General features: G+C 54.6%; 3 protein-coding genes across 3 annotated transcripts; 1 reads left to right on the top strand and 2 right to left on the bottom strand.

Moving 5' to 3' along the window:
* Nucleotides 1-2,525: 2,525 nt before the first annotated feature.
* Nucleotides 2,526-2,924, top strand: HMPREF1541_02574 (uncharacterized protein; the record flags this gene model as incomplete). Its single annotated transcript, XM_008716929.1, has 1 exon — nucleotides 2,526-2,924. The coding sequence occupies one exon, from the start codon at nucleotides 2,526-2,528 to the stop codon at nucleotides 2,922-2,924; it is 399 nt and encodes a 132-aa protein (XP_008715151.1).
* Nucleotides 2,925-5,810: 2,886 nt separating this feature from the next.
* HMPREF1541_02573 (uncharacterized protein) lies at nucleotides 5,811-8,360 on the bottom strand (the record flags this gene model as incomplete). Its single annotated transcript, XM_008716928.1, has 4 exons — nucleotides 5,811-6,469; nucleotides 6,583-8,029; nucleotides 8,166-8,190; nucleotides 8,242-8,360. The coding sequence occupies 4 exons, from the start codon at nucleotides 8,358-8,360 to the stop codon at nucleotides 5,811-5,813; spliced, it is 2,250 nt and encodes a 749-aa protein (XP_008715150.1).
* A 740-nt stretch (nucleotides 8,361-9,100) lies between these two features.
* Nucleotides 9,101-10,749, bottom strand: HMPREF1541_02572 (glycerol kinase; the record flags this gene model as incomplete). Its single annotated transcript, XM_008716927.1, has 3 exons — nucleotides 9,101-9,343; nucleotides 9,405-10,631; nucleotides 10,678-10,749. 3 exons carry the CDS (start codon nucleotides 10,747-10,749, stop codon nucleotides 9,101-9,103), a joined length of 1,542 nt encoding a protein of 513 aa, XP_008715149.1.
* Nucleotides 10,750-12,081: the final 1,332 nt, after the last annotated feature.

The raw sequence follows: 12,081 nt of genomic DNA, 5'->3' as shown, positions 1-12,081 counted from the left end.
TCATTGACCATCAGAAGCAGGCGGGTTGGAAACCGAGCTACCTACGACACAACTTCGACACCTGGCTGGCTCGGGAGGCCAGCGGTCACACTGCAATAACATTGATTAGGTGGGACAGGGTAGAGTTTGGAATAAGGTCCGTGCCCGATTAGAATGGGGTCAAACCTATGGTACATGTGCATGGTACTCTGTATCAGATCCAGTCACGACCGTAGAAGAGATTGCCTGGACCTAGCAGTCCCGCGACCCCAGCGGCCTCGACAGCAGGCATCGTAGCAGGTTAGAGCTGTCTTATTGTCCTGCTTGTACTCTTTCAATATCTGCAGCTGGGTGCGCAGTAGCGTCATCCGGAGGCAGATACGTGGCAGGAGATTTTTCAGAGACAAGTGTCCGGGAAGCGGAGCAGCCGAGGACGATAAGCGTTCGAAACGGAGCGGAGCGCTTCTTGAGATGTGAGGGTATCCACCTGTTCGAACTTCAGCATGCGGGATCCCTTATCTCTGACTATCGTATGCGGGCGCTCTTGTAGTAGCTTAGGTAGCGACAGGTTGCACGGACACCCTCCATTCGAGTCATGTGCAACGCCGATGCCCAAAGCGCAAAACCAATAGCCCCAGGAAATGTGGCTTGAATACTGACCATACAAAATCTGGGGAAGAAGTTGAATTGGCGTGATTGGGGGCGCAAAGGAGAGCCGGTCGCCTGTAGCGATCGCTAAAGTTGGGGTGTCGCACTGCCAATCCTGTCCACATCTGGAGATGGCGGCGGCGCCATTCTGGAGCGAGCACGCAACCAGGCCGTGTCTTAGTCCCTGGGCGGCGTGGGGTGATGTGACCAGACGTGTAACTCGCCACTTGCAAAATTTTCAGGTAGGACACGCAGTGGCAGAGCCTAGGCGCAGATCGATGAGTGATTTTTTCTGTAGTGTCGAAGGGCAGGCATGGTTCTGAGGCACAGGCTGCAAGATGACAGCGTTTCACTGCACAGTGGAGGATTGTTGGCCACAAAAAGCTGGGGACGGTGGGGCTGCAATGTCGGACGAAGAACGGGCATAGCCGTGGCACTAATACAACAATAGCATGGTGTTGATGGTGGTGGTGCAAGGCACGGCACGCTAGAGCGCGCAAGCGAATTGACAGCGACAACTGGGGGATCATCGACGAGGATTCGTTAGAGATGTAGCCATGCCGGTCTGAGAGATGATCTGTGAGCGGGCCTGACAGGTCATCCTCGTCGTTTTGGTCGCAGATGGTTTTCGAAGGAATGCTCGTTCATGTACGTTCTCAGACATGTGCTCAAGGAGCTCGCATGAGAGAAACATTCCTCGACTTTGCTTCTCAGAGAGGTCCGTGAGTGGTTTACTGTCGAATGGAAGCCGGTGGAATGCTGCCAGTTGAGCCATGTGGCAGCCGCACGGTGGGCAAAGGGTCCTCAATTCTGGCATTTTGATAGATACAAAAGCCTGGCAAGCGAAATGACCACCCCACGCCAGCAGAACAAATCACCGTCGAGCAGGTTGGCATGCGTTCTGCAGGCCCAAATTGAAGAAGTGGGAGGTCAGCGAATCAGCTACCTACCCCGGTCTGTGCTCTCGAGGCGCCCACGGTGGATTCATTACGAACTCGGGGGCTATGCTGTTGCAGGTATGGCTCCAGCTTGCGTAAGGGTGTCAAGTGCTGATCGTAAGATATTGGCTTGAGAGGACGAGGATTGCTTGTCGGAGATAATGAGTGCTGGGGTGAAGCAGCAGCTGATCTTTTTGAAATGGTGTGCGGATCCTTCTCTGAGTCTTTGGCACCGTTCTGTGGGCTCTCGTCAGACTATCCGGCGAGATGAACGTGAGACTCTCGTCAGCCTATGGCAATGAGAACTGCCTCCTGCGGGTAGCGTGGTACGGTACGGGCACCGGGCGGGCAGAGGCAAGGCGGCAGCAGGTACCATACAGTACGGAGTACGGCTACCAAAAGCAACGCTTCAGGCGTTGAGCGGGGTTGCTGGAAATAGGTGGTCAAACCAATAGTTCACGCCTGAACGGCTTAGCTGGGTCCCTCATTGCTTCCCCACTCCACCTGTACGGACCACCCCATGCACGCGCGCATTGCTGGCGACGAAACCCATGACCTTTTCTCCTCCATCCTGTCTTGTGCATGATCCCAAGCCTCTGTTAGACCCTCATTTTGACATGTCCCAAGTGCAACTTCTGACGCTGCCTAATCCACTTCGGGCTTAATTCATACCAGGCTCTTGCCGTCGAGCCACATCCACCTGCTTCTCCAGTCTTGACTTCTTTATCTTGCCTCGTTCCCCAAGGGCTATCTCTCGTTCCACTACTTCACCATCACTCGACTTGTTAGTCTGTCACAGGGATTCTGGACATGACCTTCCAGTCGTGCCCAGTTCCGTTACAACAAGTCTTCATTTATACAACTGAACATTTGGCTTGAGCATCTACTGCTCCAAGCCCTCAGCTTTGGCCCTCTCAACTACATAAGCAACACACTTTCAATTCGATACGTCAGTACAACATGGCTGCTACGGAGCTCTTTGGTGATTTCTGCCTCTCCTGCGACCGGCAGACCAACGGCACCACGTTCTGTTCTCAGGCTTGTCGGATAGCTGAGCTTGAGCTGTACACGGGATCGGAATCTTCGAGCAGCCCGTACAACGGCACACGTCAAACATACGCCCACCGGTCAACTGCATCGGCCGGCTCGGGTTTCCAGCTTCCTCCCGCCTACGACTTTCGACGGCAGACCTCTACGACCTCACTCTCCACTTCCTCGTCCGACCTGTCTACTTCTCCCCCATTGTCACCATCCAAGACCAAGTTGACAGATCAAGCCCGCAGTGACCTGCGTGATTACGTTGGTGCCTTCGATCAAACCAGAACCATCCGAAGGAGAGTCTCGATGCAAAGCAGTTGACATCGATGCATGATATCAAGATCATGATTGGCAAGGTGTTGGAAGGAGTTTGCTGTTGCGCACATTGGACCGCGTGACAGAAATTGGTGCCAGAAGCATTTGCATCGCGGGGATGCTCAACGGGAGCAACCTCGTAGGGATCTCATTTGTTCTGATTTATTGCTACCACAAAAGTTGCTTTTGGCTTAACCTTACGCATTTCCGGGGGGGCTCAAAAGAGCTGGATCGGGTGATACAAGAGCCGGAATGAATTATGCAATGTACTACAAGCCAACCCGGACCGGCTGAGAAACGGGTTGGCAACTGACATAAACCCAACAGCATCGGGAGTTTTCGTTGTCTGGCATGGCATGGTATGGGACAGCGCAGGATCATTTATCAGACACTGCATGACAGGTTGCCAAAACCAAAGGACAACAGCACTCAGCATCTTACCACTTTCTCCATACCCAGGACAAAGGTCCACTTCACAGGTTGAATGACATTGGACTCTTATCGTCATACATTTCATGATGCCACTTCTCCGTACCCTGGCGTGACATTCTGCCGTCTAGTCGGTACCAATTTCAAATCTGACCACCATGTCGACTGGCCTCGTTTTAGGCCGAGGATGGGACAGCTGATCATGTCTCTCCACGCATCATCACCTCACTATGGGAAATCCCGTCGTTCTCTGCCTAGAGCTAGATTAACTTTCGATCTCCATCATGACAATATTTGGGCAGATTGGTAAGTTTGAAGTTATACTTCAGACGCCAGCCGGTTGCTGCCGCGGTGGGTATGGTAAGCCCGTCTACGCTCTCCGTACCATCCGGACCTAGGGCTTACAATAGAACGAGGTTCTTTCTGACCGAGAATGGAATGAGATCTGTGCGGTATACGATGTCAAGCACTCCTCGCTTATGCCTCTCCTGGCAAAATAATGCAGCTCTCGGTGTTCAGCTTTCCTAATACTGCGTTGAGCGTTCTCAATGTAGTGTGCCCTTGCTAGGCAAATGACCGCTCTTACGAAAGCCTAGCTAGCCCGGACGCCCAATCGCACGCCGCCACCACCCACCGTCCGTCAACACGCAATGTACGTACTATTCATGTACTTGGTACACACCCGTCAAATCGGGCATGCACTCTCGTTTTCGCTTCCCACCATCATCTCCTTAAAGGTTCAGCTCAGCCAAAATTACGCACGGCATGATCGGCCACTCCAGGCCGCTGGACCACCGTACGTTGCTCCCAATACGAGGCCCTTCGGTCGCGCATTACTACCTTTGGGGAGCTGCTGGGGCCTGGGCTCGCGCCACTGCCAGGGCACGGATGCACCCCTAACTTTCTTTACCAGGGAGCTAATGGGCACCGTAGCCGCTCCCAAAAGGCGGCCTCGATGATGATTGCCATGGCCTTAATCCGGTTACAGTCATGACTGCAAAAACCCCTTGCGTTGGAATGCTTCCATTCTTCTTCAAAGTTTAAATCTGCGACAATGTCCTCTCCACCATAACAAGTACACCCATCAGGCTTCAGCATTTCCGACTCGGAAGCACAGAGGACATGCTGCAACGCACCTTGCGTCTGGGAGTCCACCTTGCAGGCGCAATGTACGCCCTTGACGCGTGGCAGCCCAAGGAAGTCAACTCTGTTAGCCGCCACTCACGTCGCTGCAGGCTGCGCCCAAGGCTGAGGCCGTGACAGCAGCGTGGGGAAATGACATGCCACTGCACTGGAGGTCACGCTTCCTTGCTTTGTCTGAACGCCGGCTCGCTCGCTTCTCTATGCGGAGTCACCTCGGACCTGACGCGGGAACCGAGTATTGGAAATGGCATTTCCGCAAGGGTCGCTGCGGGACAGCAGCCAGGTATGCACGTCGCTTCCATTGTGGTGACTTCAACCTGCAGAATCGACCGCCATTTTCCCCGTCTCCTGCGTCCTGCGTCTAGACAAAAGCCAGCTTTGGAGATCTGTGCCTGCGCCCTGTTTCTGTGCCGACCCCGCGCTTGCACCGTTCACTCTATTCGGCTAACAAGAATTCCTCGGATATGCAGGACGCTGCCGAGGCAGCTCCTACTTGACAGTCATGCCGTTGAGTATCTTTTCAACACGTCGTACCTGTCCCTGAAACAGCATCGGACGACCTGTCGTTCCGTTCCTGAATCCCAAGGCGCATTGACACCGGTCAGCAGCTTATGTCAACCGCCTTGCCGTTCCGTCCGCGTAACCATGTCTCTCGCTCGGGCTGTCGCCGGTGGCTTCCCACGTCTGACAGCCTTCGAGGCCCTATCACCAGGCCAGAACGCGAGACTCTGGTATGCATCACAATGATCGTGAGCATTGCAAATATTGCGGGCACTCCTCCTGCATCTTTCCACACTACCCGCTGTTGAATCTTAGTGCCTGGCAGGTAAGCAGGCATTTGAGGGTCAAGAACACGCCCATAACCCGAGAATGCTGTCTTGACTTTGGCCTCGTTGACACCACCGATGTCACATTCGGGTAGCACGGCGCCAAAATTGATCACACTGGCCCTGCGCAGCGACGGCCCATCTTGAAGAATGATGTCCTCCCTACCGCAGACCAATGAGCAACAGCCAACATCACGGTAGGTGGCTCTTGTGAGCCAATGCCACAGTGAACTGTAGTAAATGGCGCACCAGCTACCATGCCAGGTGCAGCTACATTTTCGCTGTACAGAATTGAGGCCCCCCTACCGGCGTGCTCAAAGGTATGTGCATCTTGAAACCGTATGTCGCGACGGCTACAGTGAGCCGAACACGCACTTTCACCTCTCCTTTGAAACTTATCCTGATACTGTACACTCTTCCGTCGTGCCCATCTTTGCAGGCCAATAACAAAACGTCAACCATGCGCGACCTTTTCCCAGAGCACCATACCGCTTCATTCGTGCGGCGGCTGAAAATTGAGCCAATCCGCTTCTCGCTGGGGCATAGCAAATACAGGAGATTGCACCCCAGCGACCTCCCGCACGGGAGTCCCCTGCCCGCTACCACCCACCCTCTCTTCCTCCGACACGACCCTAGGATAATCAAAGAAGCCAAAAACATCCAGCGCCTCGACCTCTCCCTCGGCCGGCACCAAGACTCGACTCTGCTCCCACCACCCCCCCTCCTTCCTACCCATCAACCCCCTCCCCGTCCGCCACGCCACCCTGCGCATCTCCCTGAAACTGCGCGCCCCTTCCCCGTTCGCGACATTCTTGCCCGCCATGCTGTGCGAGCTCTTGGTGCCCTCGCGCACGACGCTCTCCAGCGTGCGCGCGTACGTCAGCGCGATCTGCCAGTACTGGCCCATGGCCTCGAGGGTGCTGATGAAGAAGCGGATCTTCGGGTCGACTTCGCAGTCGAGCGTCGCCGCGTGCACGAGCAGCAGCCGCGCCGATGTCCAGAGGCTGAAGGCAAAGGGCGGGCCCAGCAGGTCGAGCATGCTGTTGGCGATGGTGTCGGTAGCGATCTCGCGGAGGGATTCGACGGCGCCGAGGCAGCGTTGGAGGGCGTTGTGGGAAGGGGGGAAGTGGGGGCTGGAGATGGTGGGGTAGGCTGCGAAGGCGGGGTTGTTAGCGAATGGGGGTTTGTAAGGATGTAGGAAGGGGGAGGGTGGGTGTGGAAAGTTCATCGGACAAAAGTGAGGGTTTGTACAAGTTGAAACTTACCGGCGACAGAGTGTAGGCGTATGACGGCCGTCACGAACGCAGCGTGTAGCATGATCCAGTTTGAGATCTTGCTGCCGGGGTCTGAGTGGCAGAGTTGGGAAATCTTGCCATATTCGCCTGGCAGGGAGTGCAGCCACGCGGTCAACTCGTGGTCAAGCGAGGTGTACGTTGCACGCCAGTGGCTTATCGCGGCAGGTGAAGAGAGGTTGAGAGGCGCGGAGAGGAAGTTGTGCACACGTGAGAGGATGGTGAGCACCTCGCAATGGTAGGAGAAGCTGCCAAGGTGAGAGGGTGATGAGGATAGTGGATCGTTGGACGGACTTGGCCCACGCGGCCAGCGCGTTGAGACGGGGGCGTTTCGGCTGAAAAGATCGTAGGTGCAGGGAAGTCGGAGGTGGATGTCATTGTCGGGAAAGGTAAACGTTGAGGAGGTGGAGATCGTTGTGTAGCGATCTAGGATGTAAAGCATCCATACAAGCCGACGGCGTCCTTCTTCTTCGATCCAGGAGGGTGGTTGAGGGGCATGAGAGAGGTGGAGGTTAGACACGGGAGTGTAATTAGGGGCGCCGAGATAGACCGTCTTCTCGTTGCCCATTCCCAACTGGGTAATGGAGCGGGCGAGAAATGCCAGCAAGTTCATACCCTGGAGCGAGCACGAAGTTCCGATGGTATCGATGGCAAGGATGACTAGAGCCTGCATGGATCCGATGGAAGGATTCTCTAGGCAGTGGAAGAGGACTTTGGTCTTGGCGGTGTCGTGGTATTGCTTCCGAGAAGCTGATGTCAGTCGTGGATCGGATGAGAAGCGGAGGGTCGTGGCCACGATGGCATTGAGGAGGACTCGATCGTCTTCCGTAAGGCGAGCACCACCAAAGAGCACATTGAATGTGGTCTTTCGATCGAGAATGGGTGACCAGGGATTGACGTGCTTGAAAAACAGGTCGACCAGATTATAGACAACATCGTAAGGAGGCAGATCTGACTCCCCAATGGCGTAAGGTCTGGTGGCCACTGTCGATGCTGTGTACGACCTCGGCCGAGTCGTTGAACGGATGTCGGGTGTGTCCACGACAGAGCGCACTGACATGGGTTCGGGTAGAAGCCGGGATGAATCACGTTGCCCATTGGAGTATTGCCACGACGAATCTGTCGTGGGGCTGCTGATGTTCTGCGAAACGGCTTCTCGTGATATATCTGAAAGTGGCGTGTAGCCTGGCTGGCTGTATGTTGCCGACGTCTTGCTTTGGACGGCTGTGTCATGATCGTGGATGTGCTCCTCTACCCGACGGCCAAGAGAGTTGAGCATGGCCTCCAGGCGGTTGACTTTGTCCTCCAACTCGTGGACATAGGCGATTCGCATTCCAGGTTTCTTCCGCTCCTGGTAGACACAGATGCGGTTGTTTTTCGAACACCAGCCACAGGATGGCTCTGCGCGATCGCATTTGACCTGCTTAGCATTAGACCATCATCGCTGGATACATGATGGCTTGATAGGTGCCAAGATAGCGATAGACGGGAGTAGTCTTTGAGACTGGAAATAAGCCACCTTCGCCGAGAAGAGGAAGCGAACGAGCATTACATACCTTTCTTGCCTTGCATAGCTCGCACCTGAGAGGCTTGGTCAGCGGCAGCATCGGTTGGAGGAGCGCGCATACTTACGATATCTTTTGGTTCCTTTTACGCTTCTTTGGGTTTCTCGAGCCTTGAGAATCATCGCTGAGCTCGCTTTCCGAGGCGGACGCATTCGCCGTGGCGACTTCATGCCTCTGCTCCGCCATAACGGATGATAAGGAGGGTCAAACAACCCCAGACGGAGACGAAAAATGGGGTATTGATAAGACCAAGTCTGCAGCAACGCGGAGAGAGGCAGTTCCCCAGATTTTCTGCTCGTTGGGAGTGCTCGCAATGTGGTCTGGGGAGTGGTAAGCAAGTAACGTTCGCTCGGGTGAGCTCGGTGTTGAGTGCCCGACGCAAGCGAGATGGGGAAACGCCTCTGGTTCGCCCGTCTACCAGAGCGCTTCCTCTCCGACGGGCCGACTGTCGCAAGATCAACCCTTGGTTTTTCCTGTGGCAGCTGCAGAAGCAAAGCACACAACACAAGACGTGCACTAGGTCTGGGTATCCTGACTAGTGAGTAATCTCAAAAGCAAAAGGCTCGAGAATGAGAAAAAGGACTTGTCGGTGCTTCGGATGCGGCAAAGTCTGTCTAGCCAATAGGCGATCCGATGGCCTCTTCCCTGGCTGACTGGCCCCACCGACCCCCGCCTTCGTCCGCATTGCCTTTGCTCCAGAAAGAAAAGAAGGCGGAAAAGAAGCATGTCATATGCAGGGTTGCCTGAGGGTTGCAGGACGGAATGCTGGTGGTGTACATGTTCACTCATCAGGAGGCTCGTCGACACAGTCGACCTCTGATGGAAATTGATCATTTGATGCTCAAGACTAATTTTCTTGCACTCCGAGAGACCCAACAACGCCTGGCTATACGACTAAAACCGTGAAGTCAATGATCTGCTCTTGCTCAATCACCGAGCCAGCCCTTGCTCATCTCCACGGCCTTGGTCCAACGGGCAAAACGTTTGTCACTGTTCTCTTTGGGGATTTCAGGCCTGAAGATAGTTGCACCTTGCGTATTCACCTCCCTGAGCTCATCGATGCTCTTCCAGGTTCCCACAGCGATGCCAGCAGCAATAGCTGCGCCGAGGGCAGTGGTTTCGCGCATCGCAGGGCGATTGACTGGGATACCAATGAGGTTGGACTGAATCTGTAATTATGTCAGCCTGCTGTTTGGTTCGGGACATGGGTGGTACCAGGGAGCGACTTACCTGCATAGTCAGATCCGAGTTAGACATACCGCCGTCAACGGCAAGCTCTGTGAGGGCCTTCTTGCTGTCCTTCTCCATCGCGTTCAAGATCGCCCTGGTTTGGAAGCAGGTAGCCTCAAGCGTGGCACGGGCAATATGCCCTCGCTGCGTGTACGCAGTAATGCCGAAGATGGTGCCTTGAGCATCGTCGATCCAGTAGGGTGCGAACAGACCGCTAAAAGCAGTTACGAAGGTCACTCCGCCACTGTCTTCGACCGTTTCGGCGAGCGCACTGATCTTGCTTGACGATTCAGCGAAGCCCAGGTTGTCGACCATGAACTTGACACTCGATCCGGCCACTGCGATGCTGCCTTCTAGGGCGTACATGGGCTTGGTGTTGCCTCCGAAGTCAAAGGCGACGGTAGTCAGGAGGCCGTGGGTCGAGATGACAGGCTCCTCACCAACATTGTAGAGCAGAAACGACCCTGTTCCATAAGTGCTCTTCGCTTGGCCTTCGTTGAACCCTTTCTGACCCACCAGTGCTGCAGACTGATCGCCCAAACATCCGGTGATGGGCACACCTGTCAATCTTGTAGACGCCAGTGAACCATACTTGGTCTTATCTGCAGACGGGACAATCTCAGGCAGATGGACTTTGCTTGGGTCCACACGGAAGAAGTCGATCAAGGAATCGTCGTATTTGAGAGTGTGAATGTTCATAAACATGGTCCTTGATGCATTGCTGGGGTCGGTGACGAAAACATTACGCTTAATACCGCCGTTGAGTCGGAAGGCGAGCCATGTATCCATGGTACCGAAGCAGAGGTTACCCTTCTCGTATGCCTCCTTTGCTGCAGGCACATTCTCGATGAACCAGAGGAGTTTGCCCACGGAAGGATATGTTGAAAGAGGAAGACCGCAGAGGTCTTGGAGCTTGTCTGCACCAAGCCTCAGCTTGAGCCTCCTCACCAAGGCCTGCGTTCTCGTATCCGTCCAGACGATCGCATTGTATAGAGGTTCACCCGTAGTCTTGTCCCAGACCACGGTGGTCTCACGTTGGTTGGTGATGCCGACGGCTTTGATGCTGTTCACGGAATGACCCTGTTGCTCGAAGGCTGCAACTGCGCCATCGATACACTTTTCGACAGAATCGATGATCTCTAGGGGATCATGCTCGTGCCAACCAGGGTGTGGGTAGATCTGCTTAAACTCTATCTGGTGAGACGCAACGGGGTCTCCGTGTTTGTTCTATGCAGGTTAGAGACGCCCCTTCTGTGGACAGGAGGGAACGCACGAAGATGAGGAACCTGCTGCTGGTGGTACCTTGGTCGATTGACCCGATGAAGGATTCTGCGACACTACCCATAGCGATGGTTTTTTTCGAGTATTCCGAAGAAATTGACAAGAATGTGGCAAGACTGAAATTGCGGGATAGACGGGATAGATGCACGGGGTCCGGGGAGGCAACGTTCTTGCATTAAGTACTCGAATTATCCTCACCTCTCCATGTGGCTCGACTTCTGGAGAAAGCTGGGGACCTCTCGTGACCAGCAGTGACTTGTCGAGATTCCATCCACCTTCGAAATGAATAGACTCCGTTGAAGCACCTCGGTCTTCTCATCCCCAGGTGGCTGTCAGTAAGCTTCGGTCTTCATGACCGAGTGTCCACTGTCGCTAATGTACACGTGAGTTGCTCGTGGAGGTTCTGGAGCTTAGTTTACCGCGCAAACGGGTATGAAGCTCGGACTAGGAGGGGCCGGAGGAGTGGAAACGGGGTCATACTCGTATGCAGGTACACCATGAGCGAGACGCTCGGCATCGATTCCGCCTTTGCACATGGTCCAGGCACTTGAGGTGCATGGCATGGAGTCTTGCTAGTATAATGTGGTTTTGTCGTTAACGGACTTTGAGCACCGAGGTTGCCGTGCCAAGGACCGACCCCGCCGGTCAGCTGTGGGGAACGCAGGGGCGGCTTTTAGGACGGCCAGATGCCTACAGCAGAAAGCTCCTAATTCCTGAAGGGCCAGATGCGCAGCCGAGCATTGACAGCAATACCGCTATTCGGGGTCTAGCCAATATTGCTCGCAAATTAGGACAAATTAGCCCTAATGGGCTAGATGTTGTGCTTAATCTCTCTTCAGCCTTCGCCACGCGAACTACGTGCGGCTGCAACTGCTGAATTCTCTGCACCAGCACGTTACATCGCCTCCATCCGCATCTGTAAGATTCTTCCTCTTACTCCTCTCGGCTCCAAACTCTACAAAGCTGCCATCCCAGTTCCGTGTTCTGGAGTGCACCTTGTGATTTTCACGAAGATGAATGAAGCCGGCCAGTTGGGCCTGGGGAAGTCTGGAGAGATCCATTGGTCATGTCAGCCGCGATTACCCTTTATGGGCTATACACGATCGAGGCCTTCTTGACTTCTGAGACGCGCCGAGACACGCGGATGTCGTTATTAGCGCAGTCAAGTGATTCGTTCCCGCATCCGCTGCCTCCGCGGCTCTGCAGCTCGGGGTTGGAATCCCAGAGGGCAGCACCCTGTGGCTGGCTTCTCGAAGGTCCGGCGGCCAACTCCCTTTTGTGCGAACGGTGCTGAATGTGGTCTGATCTGCCCTTGGACGATACCTAGCTGGTCATGGTAAAGCTAGGGTATGCAAGGCACTCGCAACAGGGGCCAAGTGGTCAATCACGCTTTCGT

The sequence above is a fragment of the Cyphellophora europaea genome (assembly GCF_000365145.1).
Source record: "Cyphellophora europaea CBS 101466 unplaced genomic scaffold supercont1.2, whole genome shotgun sequence".
Classification (NCBI taxonomy): Eukaryota; Fungi; Ascomycota; class Eurotiomycetes; order Chaetothyriales; family Cyphellophoraceae; genus Cyphellophora; species Cyphellophora europaea.
The sequence above is the reverse complement of the archived record's forward strand: the minus strand, read 5'-3'. Positions and strand labels throughout refer to the sequence as shown.